The sequence below is a fragment of the Aegilops tauschii genome, chromosome 1 (genome assembly GCF_002575655.3).
Source record: "Aegilops tauschii subsp. strangulata cultivar AL8/78 chromosome 1, Aet v6.0, whole genome shotgun sequence".
Classification (NCBI taxonomy): Eukaryota; Viridiplantae; Streptophyta; class Magnoliopsida; order Poales; family Poaceae; genus Aegilops; species Aegilops tauschii.
Window position 1 is genome coordinate 241,668,446 of NC_053035.3, and position 17,034 is coordinate 241,685,479.

The window sequence follows — 17,034 nt, forward strand, 5'->3', positions numbered from 1 at the left end:
ATTGAGTTTACAGTGGTGGACAATGACACAAAAACGGGATGGACTTGTCAATGTAGCAAAGAATTCCATTCCCGGCTCCTAGAAGACCATACACATACTTGTGACAAACCCACTGTTAGAAATCCGAGGCGTGGTCGATTATCTTAGGACAGGCAATCACAACACGACACCGATATTTGTTAATGAGCATTGGCAATCTCACCTACTCCCCAAGGGATGAAATGGACGCTCCTCCGCATGTAGTACTAAATCGATATCGTAGAATCGCTTGATGATTTGTGTCTAGCCTACTGCATCACTTGACTCTAGTTGCAACGGTTTTCAAGAAAATAGCAGTGGAGCTCATGATTAATAGTTCAAGTTCAAGGTACACACGAAGGTCCATGGATGGCGGCTTCAAGATGGCGAGGATATATTAGCAAAGTTGTTATATGGGCCGAATATGTGTGTGTACGTGTCAAGCAACAACCAGACTTGTAATTAGTTGAGAGTTAGGTGTTTGATTCAAACACTTGTAGCTCGGGACTGTTATATACAAGTGACTAGACATAAGCTGATAGGCTAGACACACACACGCACGCACACACGCACGCACGCACGCACGCGCGCGCGCGCCCACACACACACACACACATATACCATACATATTTCAACACCTACCAATATCGAGTTAGAATGCTACCACTGATGGCATGGGTAGCTTCTCCTAGGGGTGGCAATGGTCATGGTCTCAGTTGTGTTGGTGGCCTCAGCAGACTCAACGCCTTTTTGCCACATATTGTTCTTTTATATATCTTGCTAGTGATCAACTTCTTTGTGTCTTGTAGCATAATTTGTATGTTAATACTTGGCATTGGACTATGATGTTTGTTCTCTTCTTCCCTCTAACCCCTAAACTGGCGCGTTGCAATGTATTGAATTACGTCGAGAAAATCATTGAATCCTTCTTTTTCACACCATTGATGATTTAAGTAGAATTATTAATTTCATATTCTAATACCGGCATCCATAAATGTGATAGGAGCTCAAGGCCGCTCATGTATTCCATAGACTATAGAATAACAACGGAGTTATACTTAGGTGTTGAATAACAATGCAAGACCGCTCATGTATGTTGTTATCTTAGGTGATTGTAATATCACAATCGTTTCAAGCTTGCTTACGGTACATATTTGTAGTTGTAAAAACTATTTGTGTGCCTACTCTTGCTATTACATTTCATATAGTATGGTAATGTAGGTTGGCATGCATGTGAGGACTACTATACCCTAAGGGTTCGTACTAACCATGTCATTGTAGTAATAATATTTGGAAGAGAGATCCTTATGGGATCTAAAACCACAATAAGCTTACAATAATTTAGGCATCAGATCTAGAGTATAATCAGAGGTGAACATGTTACTTTATCCTGCATCTGCCTCTAGCCTTTAAAATACAGGAAACACAGTAGGCATGCAGTGATGGAGTTCATATATACTCAGAAGAATGCTGGTGCAAGAACAGCAAGAATATAGGATATAGTATGTCACAAGTATACACTGTAATATTTCAGTAAAAACAGTTGGTAAGAAGAAGAAAAACTCGGTAATACATAATGGACAATTTCGGTAATTTTGAAGAAAAAAATATAGAGAATCAAAAGAAAATAAATCCGCATATGCTCCAGTACCTTCTTCCTCATGGCCTGCAGGCCAGTACCGTCGATCCTTTTTCATTTTCCACCGTTCCATTGCAGCACGTACAGTACCATACTGTAGGCCAGTAGCCGTATGCACCAAATTGACGAAAGTAACAAGCACACGGTCTTCTCTTCATTTTAACCGCGCGCGAGCTGGATCGATCTTATTACCTGGGTTTTTTTTACCACCCCGATGTAGTAGTAATTAACCTCTCAGTGAAGCCCTCCGGCAAGAAGGGTTCTTATTAACCACCACGACAAATCAATAAATAACCAGACCACCATTTTTTTACTGTAACACTGTAATTAACACAGCAACGAATCAAGAAACGGATGCAGCGGCCAGTAGCTTGTATCTTGAACGGGACATGGAGAGGGAAGGTGTATATCGGAGTAGCAACGTCGACGACGAACGACGACGACGATGCGCATGCATATGCATGCATGCAGGCGAATGATTCTGACATGGACATGTCGTCGTTGCTACGTGCATGTGCATATGAGGGGTGCTGGAGCTTGGTGGAGGAGGAGAGAGCTCTTGAGCTTTAGGTTTGGAGGTGCCGAGATATATGGGCGGGGATGGAAGATGCGACAGGTAGGTAGATACAAATGGTACAAGAAAGAGAGAAAGAGAAGGTAGAAAGCCACCGATGGAATTGATTGGGGGGTATGGGGAGAGAGAGCTAGTCACCGGGGTGATGGGTGGATCTACTGGACCATGCCCAGGAACGATCCGGCTGTCGTCGTTGCCGCCGCCGGCGCGCTGGGAGCGGCAGCGCCAGGCGGGTTGCCTCCGCCGGACGAGGTGGCGTTCGGCCTGACAACGTTGTGGTGGTGCTGTTGATGCTGATTCTGATGTTGTTGCTGCCCCTGGAACTGGATCTTGTACTGCGTTTTGTTGCCGTCGAGGTCGTCCTCCTCGTCCTCATCCTCGTAGTCGTCCTCGTCCTCGTCGTCCTCGTCCATGTTGTCGCTCTCGGCGCCGCCGCCGCCCGTACGGTTGTAGCTGTTGATCGTCGCCTGCTGCGCCGCCTGCGGCTGCGGCTGCGGCTGCCTCTGCTCCATCGTCGTCTCCTTCATAATGCTTTCTGGCTTTAAATGCGCAGTGTTATGCAATCAGCATTGGATCACGGAAGAAACGAACAGCAGGGTACCACATGTACGTGCCAAATGGCTATGGCCACACCCAGAATGCACATATTTTCTAGCTTAATTACCTTTTTCGCCGCCGCGTCTCCGCCTGCTTCGCTGAAGACGAACCTGCTGCCGCCGTTGCTCGCCGCCAGCCTTTGCGCTCCCCCGGAGGCTCCTACCGACGCGCCGCCGCCATTACTGTTGCCGTTCCCGGTGTTGCTGGCGTCGTTCTTGGCCACAGGTGGCTGCTGCGGAGCCGTCTGCGAGATCGGCGCCGCGACGGTGAACGCCTCGATGCGCTCCTGGGGAGCTGCATTGGCGTGCACTGCGGGCGGCGGCAAAGCCAGTGCGCCGCCGGCGCCGGAAGGGGAGCCGAGCGCCGCCTTGTTGCGGTAGAGCGCCTCGAGCTGGTGGAAGTAGGGGCACGTCTTGGAGTCCTCGGGCCGCTTCTTGTTGCTCTCCTTCACCTTCTTGAAGTACTTGTTGATGTTCTCCCACTTCTCCTTGCACCGCTTGGAGCTCCGGTTGTAGCCCATCCGCCGCATGCCGGCGGAGATCTCTTCCCAGAGCGGTCCCTTGGGCCCGGCCTCTTGGTACCTCATGTCCAGGTTGCTCCGCAGTTGGATCAGCGCGTGCACCTCCGTCTTGGGCCACCGCGACGATGCCGGTCCGCTGCCGCCACCGGATCCGTCGTACCCCGACGAGTCTTGCGGCGCTTCGGAGGAGGGCGCCACGACGATGTCCATGCAGCTTGAATTTACGGCCGGCGCTTGCTGCTGTAGCTGTGGCGTCGCTAGAGCCGGCGACTTGTGCGGCTGCGGCGTCACGGGCGGCATTGTTGGCGGCTTCTGCTGCCGTGGCGAGGGTTGAGGTTGAGGCGGCGAGTGTGTGGCAGGTGGCTGTGAAGACGACGGTCGTGGATGAACTGGCGCGGCGGAGTATGCGATGGGCGTGGCGTGAGGCTGCGAAGGCGGCGGCGGTGGCATGAATGTAATGGCCTGCGCGGCGATGGACGGCATGGGGACGGTCTGCCCGGTGATCTTCTGTATGAAGGAGAGCACAGCGGCGTCGCGGGTAGCAGCCATGGCGCGCTCCTGCCCGAGGATCTCCTGCTCGCGCGCCAGGCGCGCCATCTCCTGCCTCCGCCACGCCTCCTCGCGGATCATGCGGTCCTTCTCCCGCTTCTCGATGGCCTCCAGGAACCGCTGCTGCATCGCCTCCTGACGCTCCATCACCTGCTTCATCAGCCCCTCGAAGAACCTCATCATCTTCCCGCTCCCGGCCTCGCCGCCAGAACCAGCCGCGGCGCCACCTTCCGACGTCCTCTTCCTCTTCCCTCGCTCGTCCGCGCCGCCGCCCATGTCGTCGGTGCCCTCGTCGTCGGAGTCGTCCTCGTCCGAGTACTCCTCCGTGTTGGACGTTGAGAAGCTCAGGTTGCCAACTACCACCGGCGTCGGCAGGCCAGCCGTAGCGGCGGCCGCGGCACCAACAGGCGGCGGCTCGGCAAGGGGCCGTACGGCCGTGGGTCCCACCACCCCAGGCACCCCAACGGCTGTCGCCGGCGGCGGGGCCGACGCCATCGGAGCCGCCGTCGCACCGGACGTGCTGTTCATCGCCTCGAGCTGCCGGAAGAAGCGGTACGTCTTGCCGTCGTTGCGGCCGGCGCGGCTGTCCTTGGTGCGCTTGTAGTACTTGTGAACGTTCTCGAACTTCTCCTTGCACTTCTTGGCGTTCCGCCTGTACCCCTCCTCGGCCAGCTTCCTGCCAACCACCACCAACACCAATCATCATGAGCATCAACAGCACAAAAGAAAAGAACCTCGTCAATGGAGCTCTACGCTACAACCACAATTGCACACATACGAACTCACACATCATGCAAGTAAAACCGTAACCCTCACACAAAAGCTGCATGCATGTACTGGTAGAATTTTACTCGATTTGGGCACCCAAATGCAAAAGATAAAGAAAGGCATATGCATACATGCAGCACTACTAGCAAGAATGGCAAATCCCAAGAAGAATGCAAAATAGATTAAATCGGGAATCAAAATCCAACTTTTGTTTGCAGAAATTCAGAGGGCCAGAGTAAAAGATATAGCCTCTCTGGGATTGATGCCCCCGGATCTGAAGCTTACGGGAGTAGTACTGGTACCTCTCATGTCGAAGAGATGGTTGGACAAAAAACTCAGGGAAAGGTGGGGAACGAGAGCGATATGATTTTAAAATGGAAAAAAAGTCACTGTGCTCGTGAAGCATAGTTAAGGCAAAAGTGTAAAAAGAAGTGTTTTTTAGCCGGTAATTAAACAGCCACGGCTGACGGGAATCACACCACGCCGCCGCCGAGATTTCATGCGGCATTACGGCGACGACAATTTCCGGCCTCCAGGGACGGCGATGCCGGCGACGGCGTGCGCAATTGTCTGGCGGAGGTCAATTCGAGTGGGTTGTAATTTACCTGGAGACCTCTTCCCAGAGTGGGCCCTTGAGGGTGGCGTCCCGGAAGGCGGCGTCCATGTCCGACCGGATCTTGAGCAGCGCCAGGGTCTCCTGCCGCGGCCACCGGTTTCCTCCAGCGCCGCCGCCCAAGCCTTCCTCGCCGGCCGCGAGCGCCTCTTCGTCGCAGCCCACAGCGCCGGCACCTGCTAGCTCGTTGTTGAGCTGCTGCTGCTGAGGCGGCGGCGGCCCAGGCGCCGGCGGGCGGCTGCTGATGGGCGAGGGCGCCTCGGCCATCGAGATCCGCTGCTGGCCGGTGCTCCTGGACGGCGAGAATGGCGGCATCTCTGGGGGATGCAGGCCGAACTGCTGTCCCGGGCCTCCACCCTGATGCTGCGGTTGCTGCTGCTGCATGCTAGTACACACTGGGTGCACGTCGCCGGCAAAGCGTTACCAGAGGGGCATAGGGAATGGAGGTGATGGAATGATCAGTACATGAGAGGGAAGTGAAAAAGATGGGAGGCCAGGACAGCCAGAAAGAGCACAGAGAGAGAAGGAGAGGGGGGAAAAGGGAAAGAAACGGAGATGAGGTGGTAGGCAGGTCAGGGATGAAGAAGAAGAGGAGGAATAGAGGAGCTCTAGTACAGGAAGGAAGCCTGGCACAAGAAAAATACCCTCTGCAAGGGAGAGGGGAGGAGGAAGAAGAGAGAGGAAAAAAGAATTAAAGATACCTTCAGTAAGCCTGCAATAAATAAGAGTAGGGTGGATTGCAGGAGAGAGAGGGGACGAGAATATGATAGCTGTGAAGGAGAGAGAGAGGGAGGGGGGTTGAGAGAGAAGTGAAATGTTGAATACAGCGAGAGGAGAGAGGGTTGTTTGTTGTGTGCAGACGATGATGAGGGGGATGATGTGGGAGATAAAACAAAGGAGATGCTGCGCTGTCAGGGTGGCTTTACCTCCCTCTGCCTAATGCTCCTGCTAGTTAAAAACCCAAAGGACGGAGGAGAGGGAGAGGAGTGCCTGCCTGCCGGGCAATGGTAGAGAGAGAAACATGTGAGCAGCATGTAGAGGAGAGAGAAAGAGATGGGTTGGGGGAGGCTTGTAATGAAAGGGAGGGGAGCACAAATACCCCTCTACAAAACTCCCCTACCTCAATCCCCATGGTGGAATATGTTGGATTCTGTGGCGATCTTACTCATTTCCCTTCCCCATACAATATATCTTAATAGGTCATATGTTATCCACCGGATTAACCGTTTTTTACCAGTAACTCAACCTTGTATCATTTCCTCCAAGTACTACTATAGCTTCTGGCATCCTTTTCCAACACTGCACTAGTATTGATCACCATCAAAACATCTCGATGAAGCTAATTTAGAGGGCAGGGAAACAATTAATCGCAGCAAGATTTATTTTTCTCTTTCAGCAGTAACCTTCAAAGCCAGGAAAAAAAAGAGACATAAGCTTGAGAGAACAAAATTAGTTAGGAGAAACGGCAGAAAGAGAGAGATAAAAAGGAAGGACGAGGAGAGAGAGGAGCAGCAGACAAGACCACATTATAACAGCTGTGCTGTGGGCCCGCGCGGAGAGCGAAAGAGGTGCAGAACGTGCCCGGCGATTAACGCGGACCCCCATCACCACTCGCCCAGGCAAAACCGACGAGGTTTACCGCACGCAGACGCCACTGAGCTGTGGGCCCGTGACTTTGCTTGACCCATGTGTCATGCGTTTCGGTTCGAGAAGCCACGCGTGCGTGGAGAAGGCGGAGGAGTATAAAAATGGCCATACATTGGCATGTTGTGGGTTAATCCCTCCCTTTCCAGGTAATAAATGGCCATGTGGCCCTTTTTAATGATTAGGCAAAAAATCTGGGTGATTAATTAAGTTAACCACCTGCATTATTCTTTCCCTGCTTAAGTTAATGTATGGGCAGGATGGCATTTCTTTTCACATGGAAATGCATCTTACAAATATATGGGGGCAGGGAGTTGAAGTGGAGAATTGATATGGTCACAGACTGTTTGTACTACTGGAACAAAGAAAATCATGGCAAGCATATACATATGTATTTACATTTTACATGAGATTTCACAGTAAGGGTTGGAGTCGTGCACAAAAATACCATCCATGCATATATTTCACTCTATCTTTGAACTTAGCACAGTAAAACGAAAAAAATGATAGTACCTACTAACATTATTGAACCAAAAACCTGATAAGTATTTGCCACTGATTTTGGTATACTAGCAATAAAATATGTGCAATGCACTAAAATATTTGATCATATCTCAACGACAAACACAGTGTATGTTCTATTGTGGCAAATCGCACGTGTCATTTTATGCAACACAACTATTGACTCGGTTCAGGCAATATTTGCAGGTGCCAATTTTCTAGTTAAATTTTGTGCTGGTTGTGAGTGTCCAGTTTATCTGCGAACCGTTGAATAAATATTTCGAGTCAATTGGTTCTAATGAAGTTGTACATGCATCAATGCAAACATAGCGTGTCACTCTATCTATCCAACCGCCTCCATAAATGTATATATGGTGGAAACTTTAGCGGTATATATAAAGATATATGCAATGCATGATGTACTAATTACTAGTTTGTCGCTCTCGCGTTATACATATATACAAACACCGAGCAATATCCTTGGGCTATAAATCCAAGTTAGCATGACATGTAGAAGATGGATGCTAATGTAAAGTCAAAAGCGTGAGCGACCTGCATATATAGTTGGATTCATCGTCGATCGTCTCTTTGTTCGTGACGGCATGCATGCTTGCCACCTAACTCTATAAATACGTGGGATCTTGTGTGTGCGGTACTGACTATATACTGTACGTGTTGTGTCACTTCTTTCATCACCGCTTTGTGTGTAACACGCATGTAAGGTGGCATATGCATGCATTTCACCATATTTTTGTTCTACAAATAGCTGACACATGCTAATACTTTGTATCAAGAAACACATTTCGCCCCTTTTTCTCCGGCTTCATGCTTGATTATGCTCCAATGCTAATCTCTCTTGTTCATTATAGGCCCTTCATTCCTAATCAATTCAAACACATCTAATTTGGAAAAACATCATATTCTAATGAGCATTGGATGTAGTCTCTCGAAACAGAAGGAGTATCAGGCAATATAATCGGCGTGCGAGAGCTCTAGTGGCCGGTCCTTTTTTTCTGGTACTTGTACATGTGTAGCAGCAAAGACTATAGGTGTAACAATGATAGGAATGTCCTCATCAGTAATGGTAGACACTCATGTATAAAAAAAAGAAATGTCCTCATCATTAATGGTAGACGCTCGTGTATATGTTTAGTTCCGTATACTGTGTGACTCTTGATTTAAAATGGTATCACTATTTGTGCGTTATTAACCATATATGATATTTGATTTAAAAATAATATCATTATTCTTATGTACTCCATTTGATCTAAAAACAAGGCGCTTAATTTTTTCTCTTTCTTCAAAAGCAAGGCTCGTGGTCATTTGGACAAATTACAAGTTGAGTTGAGTGGGTGCACACTTACATGATTGGTGCGCTTGAAACGACCTTGGTATGCAATAAAAAACATGCAAACCTTTTTTTAAAATCAAAGGAAGTATCATACTGCAAGATGAACATTCTTCTCCTACAATACAAAAACTAGACGATGGAGCATGTGTTGTTCATAAGTAAATATTTCCTTGAAGACATGTAATACAGTTCTTTTGAGTTGGACCTTGAGTTTGTCTAGTGAAAATTGTGACGTGCTGACATTAGATTTCTTGTTTACTACTCCCTCCATTCCATAAGTGTTGCTGATTTAGTACAAGGAGGGAGTAGTACTTCTGGTGACAACATAATTATATGGGAAAAACTGCAAAAGAAAAAAAAATGTACTACTAGCACAGTGTGGAGTATACATGTATGCGTGGTAATGTATTGTTGTGCGTGTAGCATTACCCTGGGTTGGAAATATGCTGAAATCAAGGACGTGAGAAAGACGAATCTTTTCCCTCCAGGTGGCACACGATCCCACCTGCATCACCCATGATCTGCTGGGGAGGATAATGATTGACGATGCCTTGAGAGGTGTAAAAGCAACCGTCCCAAATCACCCGATTAATTAAGGAAAAGCTTACCTTCAGCCGAACGATCGCGTCCGCTAGTTCCGTGACCGTCGGATCGTATGTTGATGAGACTATCGAGAGCATCTCCACATCCGCGTCCGCGTCCGTTTCCTACAATTGGGCTTTTATTTTAGAGTAGGCGTTTTGCAACTGCCTTTGTTACGAACCGAAGAGGGATTAGATCTCACAGTGGCGGTGGCTCATGTGGCTGGAAGGAGCGACAGAGCCTAGATTCGGGAGGGCGGCAGGGGCGGCGGCGCAGGGCTTTGGGCGACCAGGGCATACCTACCGCGGTGGCGACGACAACGGGTGCGGGATCGGCGGTGGCCGGCAACGACTCGAGTAGGTACGGATCAGAGATCCTTTCCCCTATTTTCTAGCAGATGTGGTAGGGGTGGTGGTGGTGGTGGTGCTCCCCTGCGAGTTTACATGTGTGCTTCCGGCAGTAAGTTTGTGCTCATGCCACGACCCATCTTTTCAGGCATACAGTCTCTGTGTGTTTCTATGCCAACCCCTGGATCGAATCGTCGGCATACATGGTGCCGATGTTGTATCATACACTAATGCGTCCTTTATTACATCGCATGATCCAGAAAGCAAATAGTCTTACAGACTCTAGCCACAAGCTAGTCAAATACATAGTCTTACAATAAGCAGTCAGAGTTCATAACAAGCGGAAACAAAAGCAAATCTAAGGTAGACATCTTGGTAAGCTCCACCAACACAACAGGGAAGCATGTCGAGTGGAGGCACGAAAGCCTGCGTAAGTCACTCCTCGTAGTCACCACCTGCACCATGATACGTTCTAGCCACCAGGGTCAACACATTGAATGTATTGGCAAGTCCACAGTTCATTTGAAATCCTTTTCACCTATGTCGGTGGTAAAAACCGGCAGACCTCGGGGTAGTGGGTCCCGAGCTGTGGATCTCGGATCGGTGGTAACAGGGATGAAGGAGACAATTTTTACCAGGTTCGGGCCCTCACGAATAGGTAATACCCTACTTCCTGCTTTGATTGTCACTAGTAGGAAAAAGGCCTAATGTGAAGCACATTAGTCCCGATTTGTAACTGAACCAGCACTAAGGTGACCATTAGTGCCGGTTCCAACGGCTAGGCGGGCGACGCTCATTAGTACCGGTTCGTGGCGAACCTTTAGTACCGGTTCGTGCCACGAACCGATACTAAAGAGGTAGTGGCAGGCTGTTGTCAGGCTGGAGCCCCACCAGCACCTTTAGTACCGGCTCATGCCACGAAGCGGTACTAGAGATGCACCTTTAGTCCCGGTTCGAATAACCAACCTGGACTAAAGATATCACTATATATAGTGCTTCGTCCAGCCTGAGCCGAAGCGCTCTGTTTTTTCCCTCCTCTCTGTTTTCTTCCCCTCTTGCTCGAGCTCACCTTCATTTTTGTTAATTTTTTCCAAGATTTGAAGGCACCCCATCCATCCAAGTGATCACAAAGGTTAGCAACTTTGTCCTTTCATCTCTCATTGCTAGATTAGCTCTTGCAATGCTCTATAAGTATAGTGATTTGTGGGTTTTATTTTGGGAGGAATTATATGTGGTAGTACTTGATTTATATGCAATCTGAGGTCAAAATAACTCTTAGTTTGCATATGTAGGTGTGGTTTACTTAGTGCCTTCGCGTCTCCATCCTAACCACCGTCGATCGCCCGCACCATCCCGTTGCCGGCACCACCTTGTGGTGAGCCTCTTGTTCTTATCTTTTTTATATAAAAAAATAACGTTTGTGTGATTTAGATATACAGTTACTTGTATAATTATCTTACACGTACATTGTTTGTTATACATAGCGCCATGGTTTTGATATCCGTCCCCGTCAGCCCTCATCCGGGTTATGATTCGGATGTGGTATATTCTCTTTTAGAACTATTTGTTGCATTTCGTGTTTATGACAAATTATGCCCATCAAGTTGACATAGATATTTTTATCTAGGAGGTATGTGAACAGGAAATTCCAACCGACCCTATTGTCGAGAGGTTAAATTTAGTTGAAAGAGAAAACGAGTATGTGAAATAGTTGAAAGAGAAAACGAGTATGTGAAACAAAATTGAAAAGAATTGAGGGGGAGAAGATGGAATTGGAGTTGCATGTTGCCGATGTCGTCGATGATCACAAGATCAAGATGGAGAAAATTCGCTTGAAGATTAGAAAGATTAGAAAATATGCGATCGATAGTGAGGCTTGGTATCATTATGCTGTTGCATCAATGGTTAACTTAGTTGCGATCTTGATCGCATTTGCTATTGCATTTAAATGCTTTAGCTAGAGAGTTATTTGTATGTTTGTTTTATGAGAATAAGTGTTCTATGAACTTTATGTATGAACTTGTATTAATTTGGTCTATTCGGTGTTGTGTAATGAAGATGAGCCGCAATGGATGTACGATGACCGATGCTCTCCCCAGTTCGTTAATGGCGTGCATACTATTCTGCTTGTGGCTGAGGCAAACAAGCGGGCGGATGGTTTTATGCCTTGTCCATGTGCTGGCTGTAAGAATGATCAGAATTACTCTAAGTCAAGAACCATTTACGTCCACCTGTTTGAGTCCGGTTTCATGCCCCACTATAATGTTTGGACCAAGCACGGAGAAAGAGGGGTTATGATGGAATACAATGAAGAAGAAGAGGACGATGACACCTATCCTGGCCATGGGTTCCCTGAATACGATGGTACAACAATGGGGGAAGAAGCTGAGCCGGCAATGCGGGAAGAAGCTGAAGAAGAGGCATCAGATGAGCCCGCTGATGAACTAGGTCGGGCCATTGCCGATGCAAAGAGAAACTGCGCAAGTGAAAAGGAGAAGAAAAAGTTGCAGCGCATGTTAGAGGATCACAAGAAATTGTTGTACCCGAATTGCGAAGTTGACAAGAAAAAGCTGGGCACCACACTGGAATTACTGCAATGAAAGGCAGAGAATGGTGTATCTGGCAAGGTATTTGGAAAGTTGCTGATAATGTTAAAGAAGATGCTTCCAAAGGACAGCGAATTGCCCGAGAGTACGTACGAAGCAAAGAAGGTTGTCTGCCCTCTAGGGTTAGAGGTGGAGAAGATACATGCATGCCCTAATGACTGCATCCTCTACCGCATTGAGTGCAAGGATTTAAACGTGTGCCCGGTATGCAGGGCATTGCACTATAAGATCAGCCGCAATGACCCTGGTGATGTCGAGGGCGAGCGCCCCAGGAAGAAGATTCCTGCCAAGGTGATGTGGTATGCATGCTCCTATAATACCACGGTTGAAACGTTTGTTCCAAAACAAAGAGCATGCCAAGTCGATGCGATGACACAGAGAATACCGTAAGAAAGACGGGAAGTTGAGAGTACCCGCTGACGGGTCGCAGTGGAGAAAAATCGAGAGGAAGTACTGGGAGGACTTTGCAGGTGACACAAGGAACGTATGGTTTGGTCTAAGCACAGATGGCATTAATCCTTTTGGGGAGCAGAGCAGCAACCATAGCACCTGGACTATGACTCTATGTATGTATAACCTTCCTCCTTCGTTGTGCATGAAGCGGAAGTTCATTATGATGCCAGTGCTCATCCAAGGCCCTAATCAACCCGGCAACGACATTGATGTGTACCTAATGCCATTAGTTGAAGAACTCTTACAGCAGTGGAATGGAAAAAGGTGTACGTGCGTGGGATGAGCACAAATAGGAAGAATTTGACCTACAGGCGTTGCTGTTTGTGACCATCAATGGTTGTCCTGCTCTCAGTAACCTTTCAGGACAGACAAACAAGGGATACCGCGCATGCACGCACTGTTTGGATGATACCGACAGTATATATTTGGATAATTGTAGGAAGAATGTGTGCCCGGGACATCGTCGATTTCTTCCGAGCAGGCATCCCGTAAGAAAGAAAGACAAGCATTTCAAAGGTGAGGCAGATCACCAGACGAAGCCTCGCCACCGTACTGGTGATCATGTACATGATATGGTCAAGGATTTGAAGGTAATCTTTGGAAAGGGCCCTGGCGGACAATCTGTTCCGAATGACGCTGACGGACGCGCACCCATGTGGAAGAAGAAATCTATATTTGGGACCTGCCCTATTGGAAAGACCTAAAGGTCCGCTCTGCAATCGACGTGATGCACGTGACGAAGAATCTTTGCGTGACCCTGCTTGGCTTCTTGGGCGTGTATGGGAAGACAAAAGATACACCGGAGGTACGGGAGGCCTAGCAACGTATGCACGGAAAAGATGGCATACATCAGGGTCATGCCAGCTATGCACTTACCAAAGAAGAGAAGGAAATCTTCTTTGAATGCCTACTCAGTATGAAGGTACCGTCTGGCTTCTCGTCGAATATAAAGGGAATAATAAATATCGCAGAGAAAAAGTTCCAGAACCTAAAGTCTCATGACTGCCACGTGATTATGATGCAACAACTTCCAGTTGCATTGAGGGGGCTTCTACCGGAAAACGTTCGATTAGCCATTGTGAAGCTATGTGCATTCCTCAATGCAATCTCTCAGAAGGTAATCGACCAATAAATCATACCAAGGTTAGAGAATGATTTGGTGCAATGTCTTGTCAGTTTCGAGTTGGTGTTCCCACCATCCTTCTTCAACATCATGACGCACGTCCAAGTTCACCTATGCAAGAGATTAACATTCTAGGTCCTGTATTTATACACAACATGTTCCCCTTTGAGAGGTTCATGGGAGCCTTAAAAAATATGTTCATAACCGTGCTAGGCCAGAAAGAAGCATCTCCAAGGGCCATGAAAATGAGGAGGTCATTGAGTTTTGTATTGACTTTATTCCTGACCTTAAGCTGATTGGTGTTCCTGAATCGCGGCATAAGGGCAGACTGGGTGGAAATGGCATGCTAGGACCGGAACAAATAATATGTATGGACGGGAATTCTCTCACTCAAGCGCACTACATAGTTCTACAAAATTCCGCCTTGGTGGCTCTGTATATGGAGGAACACAAGAATATTCTACGCTCCAAACACCAGGAGTAGTCTAACGACTGGATTACACGTGAACAAACGGGGACTTTTGCCGGTTGGTTGCAGACACGTGCCATGCATGACGCCGCTGTTGAAGATTGATGTCTACTACACAACCTTCTTCTTGTAGACGTTGTTGGTCCTCCAAGTGCAGAGGTTTGTAGGACAGTAGCAAATTTCCCTCAAGTGGATGACCTAAGGTTTATCAATCCGTGGGAGGCGTAGCATGAAGATGGTCTCTCTCAAGCAACCCTGCAACCAAATAACAAAGAGTCTCTTGTGTCCCCAACACACCCAATACAATGGTAAATTTTATAGGTGCACTAGTTCGGCGAAGAGATGGTGATACAAGTGCAATATGGATGGTAGATATAGGTTTTTGTAATCTGAAATTATAAAAACATCAAGGTAACTAATGATAAAAGTGAGCACAAATGGCATTGCAATGCGTTGAAACAAGGCCTAAGGTTCATACTTTCACTAGTGCAAGTTCTCTCAACAATAATAACATAATTGGATCATATAACTATCCCTCAACATGCAACAAAGAGTCACTCCAAAGTCACTAATAGCATAGAACAAACGAAGAGATTATTGTAGGGTACGAAACCACCTCAAAATTATCCTTTCTGATCGATCTATTCAAGAGTCCGTAGTAAAATAACACGAAGCTATTCTTTCCGTTCGATCTATCATAGAGTTCGTACTAGAATAACACCTTAAGACACAAATCAACCGAAACCCGAATGTCACCTAGATACTCCAATGTCACCTCAAGTATCCGTGGGTATGATTCTACGATATGCATCACACAATCTCAGATTCATCTATTCAACCAACACAAAGTACTTCAAAGAGTGCCCCAAAGTTTCTACCGGAGAGTCAAGACAAAAACGTGTGCCAACCCCTATGCATAAGTTCACAAGGTCACTGAACCCGCAAGTTGATCAGCAAAACATACATCAAGTAGATCACGTGAATATCCCATTGTCACCACAGATAAGCACATGCAAACATACATCAAGTGTTCTCAAATCCTTAAAGACTCAATCCGATAAGATAACTTCCAAGGGAAAACTCAATCCATTACAAGAGAGTAGAGGGGGAGAAACATCATAAGATCCAACTATAATAGCTAAGCTCGCGATACATCAAGATCGTGCCAAATCAAGAACATGAGAGAGAGAGAGAGATCAAACACATAGCTACTGGTACATACCCTCAGCCCCGAGGGTGAACTACTCCCTCCTCGTCATGGAGAGCGCCGGGATGATGAAGATGACCACCGGTGGGGATCACCCCTCCGGCAGGGTGACGGAACAGGGCCTCGATTGGTTTTTGGTGGCTATAGAGGCTTGCGGCGGCAGAACTCCCGATCTTTGGCTGTACTGACCAACGTTACTTCGGATTTCTGAAGACTTTGAAAGTGAAGAAATTGGTTTGACCATGAAGACTTGGTATTCATACGAGGAACATGAAGCATGAAGACTTTTGTTTTCGTAGTTTCATTTTCTCTTTCTTGAGTCATAGGAAACACCGTACTGTTAAAGGGGGTCGAGGAAAAACTAAGGAAAAGTTTCCAAGTGATGCTCATCTCAAAATCCTACACCTACCAATCCTTCGAGTGAAGCCATTGGAAATCTCATGCAGCTCAGTCAATTTCTTCAGTGAAAGAGATGAAGTTCTTCTGGTCTCTGAGGAATTTGTTCTGACTGAGGAGTTAGGAATTCGCTAGTGCCGATTGCCTACAAGTGAGGAACATGATAGCCCTGAGGAATTAGATAGTCAAATTTCTGACCGTTGCTGTCCTACGCGCCAGCTGTCCCAAAATATCTACCCACCTAACGGTCATATAATTGAAGGGCATTTATGTCTTATCATGTCGGGCTGCTCCCTAGGCTATAAATAGCCGCCCCTACAACCACTAGTTGGTTGGCTGCTCCGAGAGAAACTGACACTTGTCATTTGAGAGCATCCCATCCTCCGAGGACTTTGAGCGAAAATCATCAAGTGAGGAAAACCCAAACCCAAACACCTACAAACCCAAAGTGACTGAGCATCACTGAAGAGATTGATCCTGCGTGGATTCGACGCTTGTTACCTTTGAAGACTGTGCATCTTTCAAACGGTTAGGCGTCATGGTCTAGAGCATCCAAGAGGAAATTGTGGATCGCCGAGTGACCGAGTTTGTGAAGGTTTGGAAGTCATCTGAAGACTTACCACGAGTGATTGGGCGAGGTCTGTGTGACCTTAGCTCAAGGAGAATACGGTGAGGACTGTGTGTCCTTAGGTTTAAATACCTAGCCGCTCCAACGAGACGTACAACTGTCACATCAGGTTGAACTGGTCTACCAACTCATTATCTTCACCAAGCCTACTAGTTCTATTTCCTCAACTCTTTTATTTCCTCATTACTGTTGTGTGCTTGTTCATATTTGTTCGAAGACTTTGACTGAAGACTTTCTCAATTTTCTCAGTTCAATTTCTTCAGTCTGTTGTCTTCATCCTGTTTATCATGTGTTTACGTTTTCTGTACTCTGTGCGTGTTTTCATTTCATCATGATGACCATGCTTATGTTCTGTTATGTTTGCATCTGAGTACTTATTCCGCTGCAAGTAGTTCTTCTCTTAGGAATTTCCTCACCCTAAAATTCCTCAGTGAAGAATTCATAAAAAT

General features: G+C 47.2%; 1 protein-coding gene across 3 annotated transcripts; it reads right to left on the reverse strand.

Annotated features, from left to right (window-relative positions):
- Nucleotides 1-1,453: 1,453 nt before the first annotated feature.
- LOC109776978 (trihelix transcription factor GTL1) lies at nt 1,454-6,214 on the reverse strand. Of its 3 annotated transcripts, none has more exons than XM_020335640.4 (3): nt 5,271-6,214; nt 2,896-4,573; nt 1,454-2,770 (listed from the first exon to the last, which is right to left on the reverse strand). In XM_020335640.4, exons 1-3 carry the CDS (start codon nt 5,660-5,662, stop codon nt 2,387-2,389), a joined length of 2,454 nt encoding a protein of 817 aa, XP_020191229.1. In that variant the 5' UTR covers nt 5,663-6,214; the 3' UTR covers nt 1,454-2,386. The 3 variants fall into 3 exon arrangements, with proteins under 3 accessions (XP_020191229.1, XP_020191230.1, XP_045090166.1); XM_020335641.4 differs by having other exon boundaries at nt 1,454-2,766; nt 5,271-5,971; XM_045234231.1 differs by lacking the exon at nt 5,271-6,214 and adding an exon at nt 4,872-5,086.
- Between the last annotated feature and the right edge of the window lie 10,820 nt (nt 6,215-17,034).